Source organism: Uranotaenia lowii, chromosome 2, assembly GCF_029784155.1.
Source record: "Uranotaenia lowii strain MFRU-FL chromosome 2, ASM2978415v1, whole genome shotgun sequence".
Lineage (NCBI taxonomy): Eukaryota > Metazoa > Arthropoda > Insecta > Diptera > Culicidae > Uranotaenia > Uranotaenia lowii.
The window spans coordinates 156,098,275-156,121,185 of NC_073692.1; the positions used below are offsets into that span (position 1 = coordinate 156,098,275).

The following is a 22,911-nucleotide window of genomic DNA, read 5'->3' on the forward strand; positions in this document are numbered from 1 at the left end:
TAAACAAATATTTAATTTGTTCAAATATATCTTTATTCGTACCAATTCATCATTACATTTATATTTCACTAGCTGACCCGGTGTGCATTGCTACACCTTGTAAAAATAAATGTTATTTGAATTTAATTTAATCAAATTCAGATTTTTGTAAGCATTTTTTTTTTATCAAACCTCATCATGGTTTTGAACCAAGAACTTTGAAATGAGAGCTGCAGTTGGAGTTCCGAATTGCAATTCAAAGATGGTATATATTATTAACTGAAGCTTGCTCTCTAAACTTGTTTTTCAAGATCTGAAATTTGTACTCTGTTTTTAAAGCTTCATAATGACTCAAATAATTTCATTATTTATGGATTTTCCACCTTTTTCCCAAAGTGGGAAGTAACGAACTTCCATAAAACATTTGTCACATCTATTTTTGAGTTTTGTCAAATATCCGAACGCAAGAAGAAAAAGATTCGCATATTGAAATTTATTGCAAATTGTGCTTTATGGAAATAGAATTTTGAGAACCGATCAATAACGTGAGTCGGGGCAGTTTTTTTTTTGAGAATATTCCTAAAATTCTGTATAATGAGCACTTCCAGCCCCTGATTAGCTTTAGATGATGTATTTTTTGGAGTTAAAAAAATGAGCTATCGAATTCTATCATGTATCATGTGGTATGTAAGCAAAAAGTACGATGATTTTTTCAGAATTATTAAAAATAAAAAGCTCATATTTTCATTTCTAAATTCGTTTCAGTTGTGTTTTTGGGCCGAAGTAATAATTTTTAAAAGAAAACATGTTTTTTTTTTGTTACAGATAAAAGTTGAACGTTTGAACATGCTCTAGTGTTCCTTGAATGAAAATTCTGTCGGAAAATGAATTCCCTCACTTTTGGCCAATAAAAATTAGTTTATTTCACTGATACCTTTCACTTATGAACACCTCAGTCCTATCTTATCTAATTTAAATAAAAGGTTCTTGATCAGTTCATGTGTCGGATCGGATTTTTGATCTTCTTTTTCAGTTAAGTACATTTTGAAATGTCCAACAAATTTTTTCCGATCTACTTCTGTAGAAAACATCTTATGCATATTTATGTTATCAAAATAATTCAAAAATAACCTTGAAGGCAAAATTTATAAAAAATTGTATGTAAATTCTTTACTCTCAGATTTTTTTTTTCAATTGTCCGCAAAGTGTCTTACCATTATTTCATTAGCATCAGAATGGAATTTATGTTTTCAGACAAAAAATGCTATAAGGACAACAAATATGGAAGAATTTTTAGCAATCCGTGTCACATCTAGGCGTCATTTATTTCTCTGTACTGTGAACAATAATTAAGCAAGAAAAAACATGTCTAGGTTGCATATCGCCCCCACGTGCATAAGAAGTATAGGTACTTGGTTGAGCAACAGGCGCCTAACTGTTAAATTTGTCCTGCGATCAATGCACGGTATGCTTTGGTTACTATCCACTTGCGACGACTTTTGTTTGACCATAGAGACGAAAAACAAATCTCTTAAAATGGATGCGATGACTTTTCAATTTCAGATTTTGACAAAAAAAATTTTATGTTTTATTCGATCGGCAAAATGTTAATCTGGGTCACATCTAGGCGTCATTCATAACCATGTGCTGTACAAATGAGCTAGGAATCAAGTAGAAAAAAATCACATCAAGGCTTCATATCGCCACCCCTTGCATTGAAAATGTGCTTGTTCGAGAAATACGCGCCAAAATATTCCCACTGATCAGTATGCTATGCCATGGTCACTATCCTCTCGCGACGTTGGCTCGCGACGCCTCGATCATGGAGACGAAAAACAAACCGCCCAAAGGAAAAAAAATCTCGAGAAAATGGATGTCATGACTTTAATTTGTCTCTAAAAACTACAAATTTTGCTTGGGAGCCCCCCCCTTCCTTAAGTCGGAGTGGTTTGTAACTATTACAGAAACCATCTCCGACCCCAAAAACCCAAGTTTCACGATGATCGGTTTAGTAGTTTCCGAGTCTATAGGGAACAGACAGACAGACAAACATTCATTTTTATATATATAGATTATTACATTTAATTAGGTGTTAATTTCAATAATGAACGGTCCAGAGCCCTATAGTTTACTAATCACTAAAATTTATAAATTTGACTTAAATTTGCTGAGCGCAATCAAGTATTTTTTTTGTAGGAGAACATCCTGTAATGTCAAAAAAAATTTCAACTTACATCCAAAAACTATCCTAAAATTAAACTAATTATAGAAACAACGAATCTCTACGATGGAAGACTGCATCGATTTGCCTCTGAAGTTGGAGATGATTTTGTTGGCTATCTCTTCGATCGATTCAATGCCCGCAATCCGATGAAGATCTTCGGTGCTGTGCCAAGGTGGAAGCCGCAAAATCATTTTCAGAACTTTGTTCTGAATCCTCTGGTTGGCTTTCTTCCTCGTCGCGCAGCAGCTAGACCAAATCGGAACTGCATACATTATCGCTGGTCGGAAAACTTGTTTTTATATCAGCATCTTATTCCTCAGGCAGAGGCGGGATTTCCTGTTGATGAGAGAATAAAGAGATTTAGTGTATTTATTACATTTAGATTGAATATCTTCAATGTGATTTTTAAAAGTAAGATTCCGATCAAGTGTGAGTCCCAAGTACTTCACGTGATCAACCATTATAATGAAGCCCCATTAAAAGTTATGGAATGATTTTCATTAGGTTTTAAAAACTTAGTTCTTGGTTTATGGGGAAATAAAATAAGTTGAGTTTTGGAAGCGTTAGGAGAAATTTCCTACATTTTCAAGTAGGAATTCAAATTTTGTTGCAATCTACTGCGTACCACCCGTCAATTTCGACCTTTGGCTGAAAGCAAAGTATCATCAGCAAATCTTCTGCCTTTTCCTTCTGGTACATCAGGAAGATCAGAAGTAAAAATATTGTTTAAAATTGGCCCAAGTAAACTGCCCTGAGGGACACCAGCTCTAATGGGTGTGCTTTCAGAGCATGAATTTTGAAAGCTTACTTGTAAGGTTTGGCTAGTCAAATAATTTTGAATAATTTTGGTGAGATATATAGGAAAATCAAATCGAGCTAATTTAGCTACTAAACATTTGTGCCAAACACTGTCAAAAGCTTTTTCAATATCTAGAAGAAGCAACACCAGTTGAATAACCTTTAGATTTGCTAGCGTTAATCATTTAAGTTACACTCAAAAGTTGATGTGTAGTAGAATGTCTATGACGAAAACCAAATTGTTCATCAGGGACAATAGAATTCTGATTAATGTGAATCATCATTCTAGTCAAAACAATTCTCTCAAATACTTTACTTAAAGAGGGAAGCAAACTAATTGGTCGATATCTTGAAGGATCTAAAGCACTTTTTCCAGGTTTTAAAATTGGAGTTACTTTGGGATTTTTCCATTTATTGGGAAAATAAGCCAAGTGAAAACATTCGTTGAAGATTTTAACTAAAAATTTAGAGTGCTTTCAGGCAACTTTTGAATAATAATATATAAAATCCCAGCATCCCCCGGGGATTTCATATTTTTAAGTTGTTTGAAAATCAATTTTGTTTCATCAATATTTGTCTCACAAGAATTTTTAAATACATTTGGCTTAGAAAGAATAACATCAAATTCAAGGGAAATAACAGTAACATATATATATTTCCGGCTTAATTTTAACTTGAAAATGAAGTATAAGTTCTAAGACAAACAAAAATTTATCATTAACGATTTTATGTTCTTATTAGAATTCTGTAAATATATTTTCTAAACTGAAACCTTTATTTTTCAACAAATGAAATCTTTAAAATGAATCCAAAATTTTATTTTACACAATTTTGTGATTTCTTCTGGTTTGTGTATCTAAATTGGCTCTAATTTAATTTTACATAATTATTTTGAATCCAGAATAAAAATTATGAAACAACGATCTCCTGCTATTTAAATACCTGATTGAAATTTAATAAACTTGATTTGAAAATGAATGTGAATACAAATTTTTAATTTTAACTCCGTATCTGAATCATGTCTTTGCCCACAACCAGAAATATCTTATTTGTATTCTGAATTTTTATATAATTTATATATGTTCATCAGTATATTAATTCTAAATTGGACTTGTGAATCAAAATTAAAATTGGGAGTAATGAAACTTTCTAAAGTTCCGATTCTGCATAAGAACTTAAAGTAACAATTTCAAATCCACATCTTCAAAATGGTTTGCAATTTTTAATATTAACATTTAATATTCTGAATTGATGAGTTTCGAATATGGAATATGCATCTAGTTTAAGTTTGAAGTGCAGAACTAAGATCCGAATAAGGATTTTGTTCTAATGATGATCCAAACTGAAATTCAAAAAAAATAAAGGAGATACAGAATCCGAAATCTGATCACAGCCATCAAATTTTAATATTTATAAGAAAATTGGAACCAAAAAATTCGGAATTATTCTGACCTAAGGTTTCAAGATTATTTCCCGCAAACTTTTTTCCCCAATATCCGTCAATATCCAAATTATTCAATTATAACTTTTAAGAAAACCGTTGAAAAATAGTTGTTTTTATCGAAATATAACGTCAATTTTTAATCATATTACAAACTGCCAGAGAAATGTAAGTAGTAATTTAAACAAAATTTTCACATCAAAGTTGAATGCAAAATAAATAAATGATTTGAAATAATCAATTATTTAAATATTAATTGGCATTTCAGTTAAAAGGAAGCAAATACAAAATTTACAATATGCTCGACATTCGGCCTGTGGTCTTGGTCTTCCTCAGAGATATCTAAAATTATTTTACAAATTTTGTTGGATTTTACAAGGAAAGTGAAAAAAAAACGCGCAAAATCTAAGCCCGAGATTGTTACATTTAAATCCTTTTGGTCGTCCGTCCAGTTGATAAGGAAAGAACATTGCGCTCGGGGGGCTAACCTCCAAAGACAAATATTAAAATGCGTACTAGGAAAATTGGGCTGACAAAATTAGGAAATGAGACAGTCACTACTGTCAAGGCGACCCAAAAAAACCTTGAAATTTGTGTGGAATTATAGGAAAAGTTAAGTTTCATGCAAATAAAAATCCATTAATCATGCTGGAAACATTGCAAAATCACATAACTTTGTGTTCTTATGATTTCAATAAACAAAATTGCTGAATACTTCAAAACATTTTGAATTAAATGAAAAAATACAAATAGAAAGAACACATTAAAAATAGAATCTTGGAAGCGGTTCATTTAACTGTGAATCAAAATTGTCTGCTTTAGTGGACGTTTTTGTGTATAGATAATTACAAACAAAAATAAAAGCTACTGTGAAACTGTGCTGCCAGAAATATAAAATATAACTATTAATTATGCCTTTCAAGCAAGGCCGTGCGAACGGGTGGATTTTTAGGGGTTTAACCCACCCCTCCCCCCCCCCTCCAATGGAAATTTTTTTCCAAATCAAATTTTCGCGGAGTGTTGCAAAATTACTTGACCTTAACAGGTGTTAACAAGCAAGTTAGAAATTTGGCTCGCCTCCGGTGGAATTTACTTTTAAATCACCCTAGACTTGAGACATTTCATTTTATGACACTTTGTGACGTTCGCAAATTAAAACTTATTTTTAATTGTAAGTTTTGAATTGCAATTTAATTAACCTTTTGTGTTGAAACTCTAATTTAGACATACAAAACCCTACCTCGCCTTTAGAATAGGTTTTTATTAAGAAGTGTTACTAAACAAGAAAAAGGTTTTGAAAGGAACTATTTAAACTTCAAAATTAATTATTTGAATACTAATTTTATACATACAAGTTGAAAACCATGAAATATGCGTTAACTTCTCACGATGCTCAACAGAATTATCAATGCAAATCTTAAATCTAGTATCCTCTATCCTATTACTAAAAAAATTGATTAAAAAGATTAATTTACGTCATAAGAAATGTTATGCTGATGAGAAATATTTTTCAAGAAAAAAAAATTCAGTCTCAATTTCATTTTGTGTTTTTTGTTTTTCAGAGCTTGTTTTATTGATAAAACTTTTCAAATTTTTTAACATTATTTTAGGAAGTTATGAACTTTATTGACAAAACTTGAAAAAAAGTTATTTTAATGTAAAAGATTTGAGTCATTTATTAATTTCCCTTAAGACTTCAATTAATTATGAGTTCTGCGAAAAAAAGTTATTCAAGTTGTTTTTTTCTCATTCAACGAATTTTTAAAGAAGTTTTAAACCAAATTGAATTTTAGATACTTTTAATGCATAAATTCAATCGTTTTGAAGGTTCCGAAAAATTGGGAATAAAATCAAGTTTTTTTTAACTTTCTGCAATAATGTCTAAAATACTAGTAATGATGTCCATTCAAATTTTTTAAAAACTGTTGTACGTAACTTTTTTAGACCATGCATCATCATCATTATCATAAAAATATTATTCCTCAATTGAATGAAGTGTACTTAATAACGTAATAAGAATCAGATTTCTTCATAAATGTTTGTAGGTTTGATAGTTAATCAGTTCAATGACTGATTTCACTTAAAACTGACACATTTTAATACTCCATAAAATTAAAACTAAATGTGGTAGTTAATTTGCATTTGAAAAGTAAATCATGTTTGAAAATTTACCATCAACATTTCATTGCATTTTGTGATAATTCTAGTAAGCAAAATAATATCAAAATTCGTATTTTTTCTATTCAAGCCCCAATGAATGAATTCCAAATTCCTGATTTCTCTTCATAACTATATGGAGTATGCCACAAATTTCGGGCTAGGCTCAATATTTATTTGTCTGAGATGATTGGGTTAACGTTGCAGCGCTAGTCGTAAATGTACTGTTAAATATCAACTCATAATGAGCGGAAATCCATTTTCAATGTCCAATTTATAATACAAAGGCGCAGGAAACATGGAATGATTGAAAATTTATAGAGAAATATCGTACACGAATTATTCTTATAATAATCCTGATGAAAAATTGTTGTATGGAGAGAATTGCTCCAACTGACAAGAAAAGGTTGATTTTTAGACATGAAATCTTTTGATTGACTGAACCAAAATACATTTCCCATCATAACAGTAAAAAAGAATATATTAATAAATTAATCGACTTTCACCTGATTAAATCCCTATGTTTTCTGAATCATATCAACAAGACAAAATCACCTGATACTGGAAATTAGTTGATGGCAAAGGGGTATAAATGAATTTATTTGGTGGCAAAGGGGTATAGGTGCAAAAATCAAAAATCATGTGTCATCTCAATTTACGTCAAACAGACGTCGTTTTTCTCAAAAATTATGTAAAATTATTTCTTTTAATTTTAGAAGATCAAACTCAATGAAAAATTTCATAAACAATATTTATAGAATTTATTGGAACATAACGAACTTAAAGTGCTTTTTTCTCGAAATCAGCTTTTATGCACTTATACCCCTTTGACTCCAAGGGCCTAAATTATTTTCATTTCACTAACAATTTATCATGTTTAATTTTTTAATATAATTTTTCCAATTATTCCACATTAGTAAATATGTAGCCAATAACTTTATGCCATCGTAATTCAGTAACATCATAATTCTAGTATTGGGAAAAAAAGCCACAAATTAAGATATTGAAAGTTGGCAACAATCCTTTGCTATTACTGCCAAAACGTTTTACCTAAATCCTTACAAAATTGGAAGCAATCAGGGTACCCCATTGGGAGAAAGCGATCAGTTTCGATTTTTTTTAAATATTTTCTTATCTATTTTTTCGCATTTTATCATTTACGTAAAATATTTTGCATTTGAAAAGCCCCATAAACTTTGCTAAGGGCAACCCTAAAAGACATAAATACGTTTAGTTTAGTTTTTAAAATTGACTGAAGGGTTTAAAAAATGTGATAACAGACACCGAAAGAATAAAGAACTGTGTTCTGAACAAATCGATAAATAATGTACTCCTTCCCAATAAAAATTTGGAAATAAAAGTCGAGTTCTTAAAAAAATACGAAATTCCTCTTGCTTGTATGGCCATCTCTTATTGTGTAAAGTTCAGTTTGAAAAAAGGCAAGAGAGAGATGATATTTTATGTTTATCTCGAATACTAATCAATTGAATAAAATAAAATTTTGCAAGAATTAGTAGGAATATATCCATGATAATTAGAGACTTAAACAAATTTAACATGCAAGCATATTTGAAACGGAAAAAAATTCTTTAAAAATTTAGGCCCCTTCTTTATTGCCGAAATAAAAAAGTGCGGGTGGGGGTGGGGCTCACAAACAGTTTTTTTTCGTCATGAAAATCAAGAAATAAAATCCCAAAATCAAATCTAAGGTTCAGTTGAATTTGAAACGTATCGAATTTGTTCTTTAAAAATCGAATATCAATTTTTTTCCTGACAGACGACCCAAAAAGCGACTAATGTAAAGTTGCTTTTCATGAGAGAAATTTGTTCGCCTGTCGCCTTTATGTAGTAGTTTATATACCTACCTGGTGCCGGAATAATTTATTTATGACCAATTGATGAAGCCACTACATCGAACAGCAGAGGCTGGTCAGCTCTGGATTACACATTTTTATACTGTCGCTCATAAATCTTGATCCCTTTATACAGCTCGATAGTTGACCGATCAAAAACAACCGAAATCCAACCAATTGGTACACCATTTTATTCCCTGGACATTTTTTTTTTTGGTGCTGCTCTTTTCATGTCGCCGTATCGTTATGAGGTTGCAAGTCACAGATTCTGTAGAGGTTGTGGTTGCAGAGGAAAAAAAACATCCCAAAATCTGGAACTCCCTCGTACACTTAAGCACACATAAAATTGTGCACATACACACAAACTTCGACAGCCATCCAAACACTCTGAACTGAACAACACCGAAACCATGGAGTAAAAAAATAAGCATCAGCCGAAAGCCCGAAACCAATTATCGGTACCAATAAATCAACAATCAACGGCGTGTAAACCCCATCGGGGGCGCTCACGTGGAACCCGAAAACCCACGTGACATTTGTGGGTTTCAGTCGACGGTTATGTTTTCTTTTTTTCGCCATATTTTGGTCTCCCGTTCGTTAACTTCCTCCGTTTGTTGCTTCTGTTGTTGGTACGAGGAGACGGACGGACGCCATGGCAGTCGGTTATGGCAGCAGTGTGGTTACGCCATTTTGTTTCAATTTTAAGGCCGCCTGTGTACAAAAGGTAGAACAAACGCCAACCGCATCGGTAGGTTCCGGTGGAAGGCAGTCCGTATTTTTTACCGGTGGTTTTGTGGACTGTGCGGTCTTTACTCTTTGCCAGCAAATTCCCCACTGTTCGGTGTGCAATCCATCGTAACTGGATCAACGTTGCAAGTATTTATTGAAATGAAAAAAATGGCAACCTGGTGTCAATAAATATCAGATATCTATAATTCAACCACACTGCTTCCATTGCCTGGAAGATATGGATGTCACAAATATGTACCAATTAGTTAACTTTGGTTGGGTGGTCGATTTACTTCAAGGTAGACGTTAGATTTAAACTTGGGAAACATAAATTTAGTGTATCCGATAACCGTGTTCGAAGAAGAAGCTTTTTATTTTTAATTAATTTAAACTAGCTGATTTTAGCCGGCTTTTCTCAGGTTCGCAATAAATAAAAAACGAGTCAAAATGAGTCGTTTGACTTTTCTAAATTTTGGTTGTGTTGTATTCATCTCTTTAACAAATTTAGCTCGTGTTTTCCATGTAAGCTCTGTAAGTTTTGTTTGTCTTTTGAGACTTTTGATTGCGGTTTTTTACCAAATTTAACATTTTCATACAAGGCAGGAAGAAATATCAAATTAAAATAAAGGGGACTCTCCTTCGATATTTCGGAAAATCTCGAAGGGGGCAATAAATAAAGTTTAAGGTCTCTATCCGGAAATTTAAATAGTTGAAATAGCGAAAATCAAACTGTTGAAAATGAGAATTTTATCATCTTGGAATTCGAATTTTATCATGTTTTTGTCTTGAATAACTCGATTCTTCAAATATTTGCAAAATTTGAACATTAAATACAAATTTTTGTATACATGTTTTTGTTCAGTTTGATTCAATTTTCTGAAATTTTGTGTTATTCCTTATTATCCCCCCTCTCATGATGTCTCAACCAAGGCCGTGCGAACGGGGAGGGGGGGAGGAATTTCAGGGGTTTAACCCCTCCCCCCTCATGGAGATTCTCCCCAAATGAAATTTTCAACGTAGTAAAGGGAAATTATTCGATCTTAAAAGGTGTTAACTATGTTTTAACAAGAAAGTCACAAATTATTAGTCTTAACTCACCCTAGACTTATAACATTTCATTTCACGAAATTATATGAATATATGCCGTTCACGAATTCAAACTAATCCACCCAATTCAATCAACATTTTGTGTTGATACTCTAAACTTGACATTCAAAAACACTACCTTGTCTTTAGAATGAGTTTTTATTAAGAAGTGTTATGAAACAAATTCAGAGTTTGAATCCAACCATTTAAACATCAAAATTAATAAATCGAATACTAATTTAAACATTAACAATTTGGAAGCCATGTTTCATGACATCAGAATTAGCTAAATAAAATCTAAAACCAAGTATCCTTTACTTTATTAATAAAAATTTAGATTTACAAAATATCGTGCTGATATGAAATATTCTTCGACAAACCTATTTCAGTCTCCATTTTATTTTGAATTTTCTGTTCATCTAAATGCTCAATATCACATTCGATAGCGATGAATGAGATTTTAATTCAAACTGAGTTTTAGATGTTTTTAAAGCAAAAAACTAATTGTTTCGCAGGTTTGAACAAATTTTGTTAAAGGGATTCAATTTTTTTTCTAAATTTTATTTAGTAGGGTGATGCCAATCGTTGAACAGCTAAGCACATGATTTTGGTTTTTATGCTGTATTTTAGTCATTTCAATCGAATTCACTCGATTTTTTTTGTCGATTGCACTCATATAGGATTTTTAAACAAGTTTCAAAAGTTCAAGTAATCGAAAAAAGTGACATAAAAATTTAAAAAATCATTTAAAACAGCTTGTCTGTGCCTAATAGTTGCACAGGCAAAATTTACATCGTGCCTAAAGTCGTCCAATCTTTTCCAATGGTTGAACATTTTAAAAACCTTCTTAAGGCTCAGCCATTATATATTCAAAGAGGCTGATATTTGTTAAGAAAGCTTATTATGATAACTTCTAGTTCAAATAAAATCCAATTTGAAGGCGGCCCCTTTTTAGGGGGGTCTTCCATATAAACCGTTCAATGCACAATGGGGAAATACGGACCCAAAGTCGAAAAAAAAGCACGAAGCCGGTGGTTGGAAATTTTGGAATATCATTTTTCACACGTGAAATTTCTTCAGAAACTCAAATCTGCTGCTGAATTTAACCCGCGCCATCTGAGTGAAGTGTTATTTGACCTTATTTGCCCAGTATTGAGCTTTTTCTTTATATGTCCTACCAACATTAAATTTTGTTTCATTGAAATCCCATAGAAGGAACTAAAGGGTATTTAAAACTTTTTTTGAAGTACTCATTTGCAGGTGAAAGGATAAAAGGACGCGATCTGTTTGGCCCCCCTCTAACCTTATGAAGTTATGACTGTTTATTTTTCTGTTGACATGAAATATATTTCTTTTAGATTTCTCGTTTCGAAAGTTGGGAAACAGGATTCTTCTTAGAACAAACTTTAGATACCTTGCACCAAAGTTGAGTGGATGGTCGGGATAAGAGATAGAAATAAGTCCTTCAAAGCAAAAGCAGTTTAAATGTCTTTGACACTTTTCGGACATTGCAAGTTGTCTGACTTTTCAATACATATGTAGATATATTTTTCAACAAAATTAATAATTTCAAAATTTCAATTTTAATATTTGAAGATATGAAAAATATTTTCATGGAAATATGAAGTGTCTTTGAATAAATTTTGAATTATTGAAAAACAACATTGAGTGCACGGAATATAAAATTATGTGTAGAAAATAGTCAATTTGAGCACAGAAATAACTAAAATTAATAATTAAATAGTTAAAGAAGAAATTTTTGCATAAAAATCATTCAGAAAATTCAAATAAGCTTGAAAGGAAGTTTGTTTGATATTGATTTTACCTATTCTTTAGCATCATTTTTTCGCCATGAGGAGATGCAAAGTATTTCACGAAAAAAATTTATAACCATTTCCAAATAAAAAAAATCCAAATCCATTGAAAAATGTTGTAAAATTGCAGGTTTTGATTGCTGGAGCTTTCAATAATTTCATGACATGGTTTTGCGAAGGTTTTATAAATCAACAAACTCTTTGGCTATGAAAAGCAGTTTTTTGCGATTTTTAATCTCCATCCTACGGCTGAATAGATTAGCAAACAAAAACACTAAACTTTAAATTTTTATTTTTTTGTATGACAGCGTATATCATTTCTGAAGGATTAGGATTTGTTTTTGTTCACATGAAATGTATTGCAAGAATTAAAAAAAATATTTCATAAATCAAAATATCTCGCGTGAGCTTTCATTACGTCGTATGAAACATCTTGAGAATTCACAGAAAACTGCTGCAAAAGTTATCAAAACAGCGTTAAAATTTGTTTAATACACATAGAATATTTTGTCCAGGCTACAACCATTCTAAATCGAAAGAAGTTACGACTAGTTTGTGTCAGTTTTTGTATTTTTCGCAATAAAACTCTTTGTTTACATTTTGTTTCATAGGACGTAATGAAAGCTCACGCGAGAAATGAAGTTTTTTAATTTTAAGTACATCTCTGTTGATTTTTGAATGAAAATTTTAAATTCCCGTACAAATCATAACACGTTTCGCTAATCCAGGACTAATTTATTGAGTCCTGAATTTTCCAAAAAAAAAAATATTGCTATTTTTAGCGGTAAAAAAGCAAACAAAGTTTTTGGAGGTATACAAATTAATAAATTTGAAATTTCCATACAAATCTTGCAGTGGACTTATGTACTACAATGGGACAGAAGGAGATTGAGCGGACAAATTGTTGCACGATCCGACATTTTCTCTAGTTATGTATGGATCGTAATTTTTTTCCAAAATTATGGTCTTGAAATTGTCCAACAAACGTTCCGTGAAGAAACCCGATACGAAAAATGCTTTGTTCTGACGCAAAACCTTATTTGCCGTAAAAGGAGTCTTAAGGTTTTGTTCAGCAATTAGCACAAAAATCGTACGAAAAAAACATGAAAAATTAAAACTGTAGGTAGATGCATATTTTACAGCAGAAAATATCGTGAAACGCCTCTATCCATCAGTAAACATTCCAATTAACATGATTAAGTATTATTTTCGGTAAAAAGTTGAAAAACAGCTGAAATATTGACAATTTAAGTCATGCTGTGCAACAATGGGTAAAGGAACAACGATTGGCAAATCACCCTAATGTCAGAAATACATGTGTTGAAATCTTTCTTAATTTTTCAAAACTTAAACTTTCTAGATCTTTATAAAAAATACTAGCTGATCCCATACGAACTCCGTTTCGCATTCAACTTGGAATATGTCATGAACAGTTTGTATGAAAGCTAATTGCCAAGCATTTTCCAGATGCACTTCTGAATTCATTGTTAAGTAATAATTGCAAAAAATATGGGTCGATCACTTTGTCTGTCGTCTGCTACTAAATTTGAAATCAGAAATCCTTTGACCGTGCCAAAAAACCACGTGTATAATTTTCGATTCGATCATTGCATAACAACGCAATTATTGCCAAAAAGCTAAACCCCTTTCGGGGGCTCTTATAAAATCTTTGATAACTGAAATCGATTGCCCTTCCCTCAAAACTCCCGTGTGCAAATTTTCGAAGCAATCCATTGTATAATAACGTCAATATTGCTAAAAACTGTGAAGAATTAATTTATATAGGCGACCCCTTTCGTCGACCCCTGGCAAAACATTTGACATATGAAATCGGTTGCTCGTCCCTGAAAACTACCGTGTGCAAATTTTCATCCCAATCCGATGTAAAATAACGACGCTATTGCAAAAATATTGAAATGGACGATTATGATTACATGGACGACCCCCTTTTCCGGCCCCTTACACTGAATTTTATACCTGAAATCCATTGCTCATCTCTCAAAACTCTAGTGTACCAATTTTCGTCTGAATCCGATGTATAATAACGACAATATCGCATCAACATGGGCGACCCCTTTGGCCGACCCCTGATTTTAGTTTTGATAAGTGAAATCAGTTGTTTGTCCCTAATAACTCCTATGTGCAAATTTTCACCCCAATCCGATGTATAAAAACGTCAATATCACTAAGATACTGAAAATTTAATATGGACGACCCCTTTTGCCGGCCCCTTACACTGAATTTGATACCTCAAATCGATTGCACGTCACTCAAAACGATCGTGTACCAATTTTCATCTGAATACGATGTATAATAACATCAATATCGCAAAAACAGCGATCAGTTAATATGGACGACCCCTTTGGCTGACCCCTAACACAAAATTTGACACCTGAAATCGATTGCTTGTCTTTCAAAACACTCATGTGCAAATTTTCAACACGATCCGACGGAAAGTAACGTGAATATCGCGAAAACAATATTTGTGTTCTATGGACGACCCCCTTCAGAAGGGGTCATCCGAAAATTTAAAAACATTTTTCATCCTTCCTGGTCCTAATGATAATCCATGCCAAATTTCAGCTCTCTAGCCCTTAAGACGGCTGAGTCTATAGAGGACAAACAAACAAACAAACAAACAAACAAACAGAAATTGCTTTTTTATATATATATATAGATGAGTTACCGGAAATAGCATGGATTTAAACATTCATTCTGATTTGTTTTAAATATTTTTAATTTTTTATCACTAAAACTTATTTTTTTAATTTGTGTGTTTATGAAAAGTAATAAAAATGTTGAGAAATCAATTTTCTTATTTACAGTATATTTTTGGTATTGTTATTATTTTTGGATAAATTCAAATTTTGAAAACCCCCCCGTGGACGGGTCCTTCGCATAGGCCTGTTTAAACCCACAATTCTTAGTAAGCTTGAACAAATTAAGCACAAGAACTTTAAAAAAGCTAAACTCTGACTACTTGGCCCTGTTCCAGAAACGACAAATTTGGTCACCAAGACTTTAATAAAGCTTTCAAAAAGCATGTGAGCCATTTTTTTTAAATTCCGCGAGTTCTCTGAGTTTTTCAGCAACCATGATGGTTGATGAAAGCATTATGGAGCAATGATCGAGGAAAATCGATAACAAAAAAGTTGTATTTTGAGCATATTTTAATCCACTTTTTTAAAGCTGGTCAAGATTTTAGGTAAAATGTTTATGGAAAAGTATCTCAAAATAAATACGCCTCATCAAACCTTTAGAATGAGGAAATTTTTATAAAATATTAATTAGATGGAAAAATGTAAAATTTTAAAATTGGGCGAAAAACATTTTAAAAAATCCAATACCTGACATAGTGAATCCATCAACATGGCCTCATTTTTTGCTTTCAATTTTGTAATAAACCCTAACAATATACATAAGTATCAGTTGAAACTTACATGATACTGAAAATATGGGTATTGTGTCAAAGAGCTAAACGAATAAAAATCAAATTTCGCTATCTGATGCCACCTAAGATGGTGACTTCCACTGATATTTAAAACGCTGGAAATGGTCTTAAATCACATAAAAATTAAATTGAAAAATGTGAAACAAAGTAAAACTAGAATAATTATAAGAAAATTATGGAAAAAAAAATCAAACTAAAAAAGAAAACAACACCAGATAAAACAAAATGAACATAGTGAAAAAAGAACAATAAAAAACAAAACAATAGAGAAATAGAACTGATAATCATGAAACAAAATAAAACAATATTAAATACCAAATAAAACAAGATGGAAGATGGATAAAACAACTAAATACAATTAAAAACAAGCAAAAACAGCTTTGAAAATTTGCTCTGAAACTTTGATTTCGAAGTCGATCAACTTAATTTTCACATCATAGAGTAATCGATAATCGATGAACTGATACTGGTAGAGTAGGGTTGCCATCGGTCTCGCGTTTTTTTTTCTTATTACAACTGACACTCCTGATTTTCAGCTGCTTTTAAATTAAAATTTACAAAATGAATGAATATTACAACTGTGCACTGAAAAGCAATGCACAATTGCTTATGCAATATGGAATGAAATCGTAATCTTATATTTAGAGTGGTTTACTAATAAAAGATGTTTAATATCTAATTCATTTGTTATCATAGATATACGTTATCTGACAGCTTTAATTTTTTTCTATTGAAAATATTAAAAATATCAAATTTATTGATTTAAAATATCTTTATTTCATCACACTTTGTTTCAGCGGTTTGTCATTCGTAAAAATCTCGTTGTTTTTAAAAAAGACTATCTATATTTCTTTTATTGAAGTAGAATAATGAGTGTTTGTTTTGGTACACTAAATTGAAGAATTGTGTTGTCTAACCACTGTGTGTTCATGTGTGTGATACGTGTTATAGTTATCTATGATATTTTCGTACTTTCGTATTCACGATAAGAAATATCATCACTAGTGAATTTCACAACATTTTTTAGTTATAACTTTCAGTTATTGTGCTTGATACATGAGAAACTTGGTGTATTTAGAAAATTGTTCCGTTTCTTAATTATTTTTTAGTTTTGTGATTTGAAGCACAAGGTACTATATGCATTTGATTGATAAACCACAGGAAGCTCCCTATTTTGATAACAATACCACTAAACATATTTTGAATTTTATCAAATAAAATTAGTTTTATTTCATTGGTAGAACTCGTAGCCCTAACTCAAGCAGAATGCGTGTTTCGTGCTGTTGAAAGTAAAAGATTTATAGATGTAATAAGTGATTCTTTTAAATGAAATTTGGTTTTGTGATGACGTGGCATTTGTTTCTGACATTTTACAAAAAGCGCATCTCAATGGAAAAGAAATTAAAGATAAAAGCCTTTAATCTTTACAAAACATTACATTGTCTAAAATAGTTAACACATAGTAGTGACATCAAGTGAGTAATTATTTATTTTGTTTTTATTGACATCTGGTGAAGAATTTGAAACTTATTCAAAATCGCCGCTTGAAACATCAGTTGATTAAGAGATTGAAATATTTAAAAAAACACCTTTTTTTTATTTTCATCTTTTTACTAGCTTAAATAATCAATCCATCTTTGAAGTAGATTAACTTAAAATAATAATTATTCCTGAAGCATAAAATTCTCACACACAAACATAAACAATTTTTTTTTTAGAATCTCAAAAGCAGATCTTTGAACATAAAATAATATTGAAAAAAAAAAATAGTCAATAAAAAAATATCAATAATCTGGCATGCTGGAACTTGATTCAAGCGCAAGAAGCCATTCACTAATGTTTATTTTAACCTCTGCTCGAACTGATTATGGTAAAAATAGTCTAATCAATTGTCTAATGCAGAATTATAATAAAAACTACCAGAACATAGATTTTACTATGTCTAAACAGCAGCTAAAAAGTGCTTTTTACGGCAACGGGCACTTAAGAACCTAATATTGTAGTATTTAAAGTAATATAAGGATCGTACTACTAGTTTTAAGAATATATATGTAGCCTACGATGTTTGGCGAAATAAATAAATAAATAGAACTAAACTCAACTTATCTATTTTTTTAAAATTTGGTTAGTGATACTCAGAATAAAGTTGACTCAAAACCAAAGCTATTTAAAAAAAAACAGCTCGACTGGAATTTGGAACATTTTTTTCCGGTTCTTTAAAAATACTGCGTAAATGCAACCCTACGACCAGATTAAAATGTGAAAAATATAAATTTTAAACATTGTTTAAACTTATTATTCTGAAAACTTATGTGTTGTTGTCTTTTTTTTATGTAGGTTATTACTTCTATATTTTTCTGATATTATTTCACATTATTTGTCTTTTCCGGTTCGAATACTAATTAATACTCGACACAAACTTTCAAAAATTCAAAAACTTGTTGATCAATATTCCATATTTTAAGAAGCCCAGGTTTGCAATTCATCAAAGAATTAATACAACGTCTTTTTCTTCTTACCACATACAGGAATATAAAATAAACAAATGTATATCAGTCATATCCAAACATCATTTCATTCCAATTTTTTGTTTTATTTATTTTCTGATGAGTCTTTTATAAACTTATATTATTCAAAACATGAAAACTGTTAATTTTTACCATTATTTTTTTAAAATAAACAATGTACTGTAAATTAGTTTTAATAGTTCTTTGGCGAGGTAGGGATAACATTATATGGAATAAGCTAGCACTACTATGTTTACATTTTTACCTTTAAGACTAATACATATTTTTTAAATCATCATAAATTTCAAAAATTAAATTAACGCTTTTATTGAGCGTTTGCTTACGGCCTCATTAGTGAAAATAGGAGACCAGCAAACATAAAACCGCATTAAAAATGATAACTCAAGTAGAGTGTCCATTTCCCGGCCATTTTCTCGTTCCCGGGAATCGGGAAATCTGGTGGCTTGTTTCCCGGGAATTCCCGGGATCCCGGGAAATATTCAAAAACATATAAGATATGTATAGCTTATCGAACCTTCCATGCATGCACGTCCATATTTTGTTCAAAATGTAATCTTCATAATTTTTTAAAACTTATTTTTAATCAAATGAATCAAACTGTTTTCCTCAGTGATCAATTATAAACAGATAAACGAACTATAAAATAACCTGAACAAGTCAAATGATGAATTTATTCATGAAATAAGGGGTTAATAAAAAAATCTTTTTATTTGTTTGATTATTTCAACCTTTTTTTTTCGTTTTTCTGAATACTTTACATATTTGCTCTTCATCTAAAAAAAAACGATGTACTCTTCAATTTTAAATTTTGAGATTCTTCTGGCTTTCAAAGCCAGTTACCTACTTTCGAGAAAACACTACATGCTGCGCGATTTTTCAAATGTTTTTCGAAGTGTAGTGGGTTTACGTTTAATGAAAACGGTGTGCAAATACATATAATCTTTTTAAACTTAACTATTTGAATTAAAAAAATTGCACCACATGGCTGCAAAATGTCTACTGCCACAGGAATCGGCATATTCTCAATGAGATTTGTATGACTACATTTGCAAAATGCATGGTTCCGGAGGCTTTTAGAGAACAAATTTCATACATGTCGGGAATTCCCGGGAATAAAACTATGATTCCCGGGAATCGGGAATTCCCGAATTTTTCCAATTCCCGGGAATTCCCGACCGGGAAATCCTGGGACAGACACTCTAAACTCAAGTCATTAAAAACGTTACCGCGAATCATAATTCCCACTATCGCAATTATAAGGTCGTAAAAATCGTTACTCGAAGTCGGATTAAATGTTTTGAATCGAATGTGATAAAAAGTTCGCCATGTTCGCAGATTTTGAAGACGATTTCGTTCCTTTTTTTCTCCGGCGTGGCTCAAGTGAGAGAACAGGTTTGTCGTACTCTCTGCAACCATCAGTGCAATCAGATTGCTCAAATTCAGATGGTGTATTTGAAAGAAATGGCCAATGACAGAGGCAGCAAATATTGTCGCTGGCAACGGTTCGCATGCGATGAGAGAAAAAAACATGTGCTCTCTTGCATTCTTTCAGTAAATACTAGCTGACCCGGTATACTTTGTTTTACCTTTTACTTAATTAATCATTAGAAAATGTTTAATCTTTCAAGTTGATTTTGTATGGGAGCCTCCCTTCCATAAAAAGAGAGATTCTTGAAACTATTATACAAACCATCTCTGGCCCGAAAAACCCTCGGATACTAAGTTTCACTTCATTTTGACCGTCCGTTTATACGTGATGGTGTTACAATGAAAACGCCTCCATTTTTATATATAAGATGTATGAATATGGTGTCGAATTTCGTCCAAATCGTATACTATAATCGCTTAAGGCAGAAGTTGAAAATATGTATGTAAATCGCCTCCACTTTGATAAGTGAATACTGTTTTTTCGAGTTTCATACGATCATTCCATAATGTATTTGAAACGTATTACAAAGTTGTTGAGAAATATACCTACAGAAATGCTTGCTTGAGTTTTCTTAGAAGACATCTAGGAGCATAAATAGTGATTTCTTTTCAGTTTCGGAATTTTGCGAACTAGCTTTGGGAATATATAGCAATGAGAGGTGGCTAGTTGAACCTAAAAAGTATCCTACTAACATAGCTTGCTCCATCCCTCATTGACTAATAGGACGTGGCCGGCACAGTTATTAATAATTTTTCAAAGGGAGAGCATCAGGTTTGTGCACTGAGAATGTGCCGTTAATCCCAAACAACGTTCTGTTGGCCTTTGCACAAAATTGATGGCTTCGATTCATCACGGACTAGCAAGCATTGGCGATGTGGAACTTGTTCTACTGAGCCACACTAGCGATCGTGGGACTCGAAATGTACTAATAGAGAATATGTGTTATGTCCATTCTATTTATGCAAAGAATAAAAGTTCATGTTATCAATTTTTTAGTTACGATAAAAACAGTTATTGAAACATTTCGCATTAGACGATTTAAGGTGGATATGAGTAGTCAATCAAGCTAAGCTAAATACAGTATTTTAAGTTCTTTTTAACAGATAATTACTGGATAAACATTAGTTATTGAACAGATATCAGTAATTTAAGTGTAACCGATGATCACGATGCATTCAGAAGAAAAATATATCTTTTTGGACTCCAGGGATCAATTATTCCCATAACATACATTTTGGGAAACTTGTTCTTAAAAAATTGATAATTAACTATTGCTTTGAAAATATGGCATTATGAAGTTCATATTACACTCTATTGACTCATATTGACATATTGAAATAAATATTTTTACAGTAATTTTTACATGTGAGATGAATTTTAAGATATACCGAAGGAATCAAATATCTCCAGGGATCATCCCCTACATATCTGAGATTATATACCTATGATTGAAATTACTATCATTTCTTGCTCGATCATGCCATTCACAATATTATGAACTCAAAAACCTCAATACGTTATTGAATAGAATCTGCATAATTAGATCGACCCAGTTGCAGGTGTACTAAGCTCTCGTTTCTCATTTTCCATCCACAGGAAGATAGCCGGCTAGCGAGAACATTTTGTATTCCCGTTTCGTTTATCGGAAATGCAATCCGGATGCTGTCCCCATTTGTGTCAGAACCAGCGAAAAACGATCCGGGCACCAATACTGGAAAGCATCATCAGCAACAACAGCAACAAAACAGTCATCAAAAATCAAACCATCAAAACGATGCAACTAGTATGCAAATTCGTCCGATGAGACCCTCGATTGCGGTTCCCCGGGAGGTCATCGTCAACGGTTGGACGTTCCATCAGAAGAAATCCGCGAAACGAGTCAGCCGACAACGAAGCGAATGCATCATCATTATTCGGCGAGCAGGAAGCACAAAAATGTCCCACTCGGTTGGCTCCAACAATGACCGTTAATCGTGCCGGTAATGATGATGATGCTCTGCGACATCTGGCAGCTTTGCGTCCTATAGCTGAGGACCACGACCGGGAACTTGTGGACCGAACCTCCGAAAGCGGTCCAGCTGATTCTGATTCCGAAGCTGATTCCGACTCGGATAAAACATTCACTAGACGACCCATCGCCAGAGGAAGAAGTCGCAAACTAACGTCGGACATCGGATCCGGCTACTACTGGCCATCTGTGCTGCTGACGCTTCTGTTCTACCTCCTGATTGTGGACGACACCCGGATAGGCCAGGTTCTGGCCAAAAATGAGAAGGAGAATTTCGGTGAGTTCCTACCTATGTTACCTCTACCGGACTGTTATTTGGGAACGAATTTACGTGCTCGGTTTGTGTAATGTTTAAATTGAATATCTTATCATGGTTGACTATTTTTGCAATTTAGATTATCCTGCGAGTTTACCTTTGAGCGGAGGACAATATTGCGCTCGAGTTAAGGTTATGGTTTTGGGTACAGTCTTTTGTTTCGTTACCTATACCGAATCTTTTCGGTTCTGATTTTTCGGTTTAAAAGGCCATGTTAAAATTTTTGGTTATCGATATTCGATGTGCACATAAAATTAAAAAAAAAATATTTCAACAAACTCCATACCTAAATGTTATGGGTAAAAATTAACTCGTATTTTTCGGAGGCGGAGTTCTGAAGCACTGAATGGAGACCTAAGCAAGCCTCTAAAAGTGTAGGGAAATGACTAAATTTGATAATTAGCAATAAAGCCGAAAAAAGGCCCATTAGCGTGTTTGATCCATGAACACATCTCCTTCCTATCCCAAAGAAAACAACAATCATATAATTAGAAAGAAACGATTATTTAAGTTTTAAAAACACTATAGGGAACACGCTCTTTTATGCGCCACCTAAGCGAATCGCCGGTTTACTATGTATTCCACGTACAAGTTGTGTAATAAACGAGTGTAATCGTTAAAGAAAAGTGTTTTCTACAAATGCCTATGATTTTTTATTACTCAAATTCCTTTAGTTGCTTCAAAAACTAGATTTTTTAAAACCATATTGAAAGCTACAGAACAAAACTGTGTTACAAATACGCGCCGCTGTGTATTCAATACGCGCCTAGCAGCCGAACACACCCAAAAGTAGCCGAAGACCGAAAACACGCCAATACTTACAGACAGCATGGTTGCCACATAAACAGATTTATCTTTTTAGCTAATTTTTGGTACAGAAGACGGATATTCAAAATTTGGCACAGATTTGTACAGATTTTAGACTTTTTAAAACATTTTGCTTTCATCCTGTTTATTGAAAACATTATAGAAAATAAGTCAAAAGTTAGACTTTATTATTCTGACGATTTTTAAGGAGTCCCTTACTGGGAAGTACAAGATGGAACAATTAGATTTTCAAATTTATTACAAATAATTAAATATCTGATTATAATCCCC

The 22,911-nt window shown here is 32.3% G+C and overlaps 1 protein-coding gene across 1 annotated transcript in view; it reads left to right on the forward strand.

The window, feature by feature from the left end:
• Positions 1-22,911, forward strand: part of LOC129744096 (nephrin-like) — a 457,247-nt gene that overhangs the window by 186,287 nt on the left and 248,049 nt on the right. The window contains exon 2 of the mRNA XM_055736459.1: positions 21,086-21,774. Within this exon, the coding sequence (XP_055592434.1) occupies positions 21,450-21,774 (325 nt within the window). The 5' untranslated portion in view covers positions 21,086-21,449. The remainder of the gene's footprint in view (positions 1-21,085; positions 21,775-22,911) is intronic.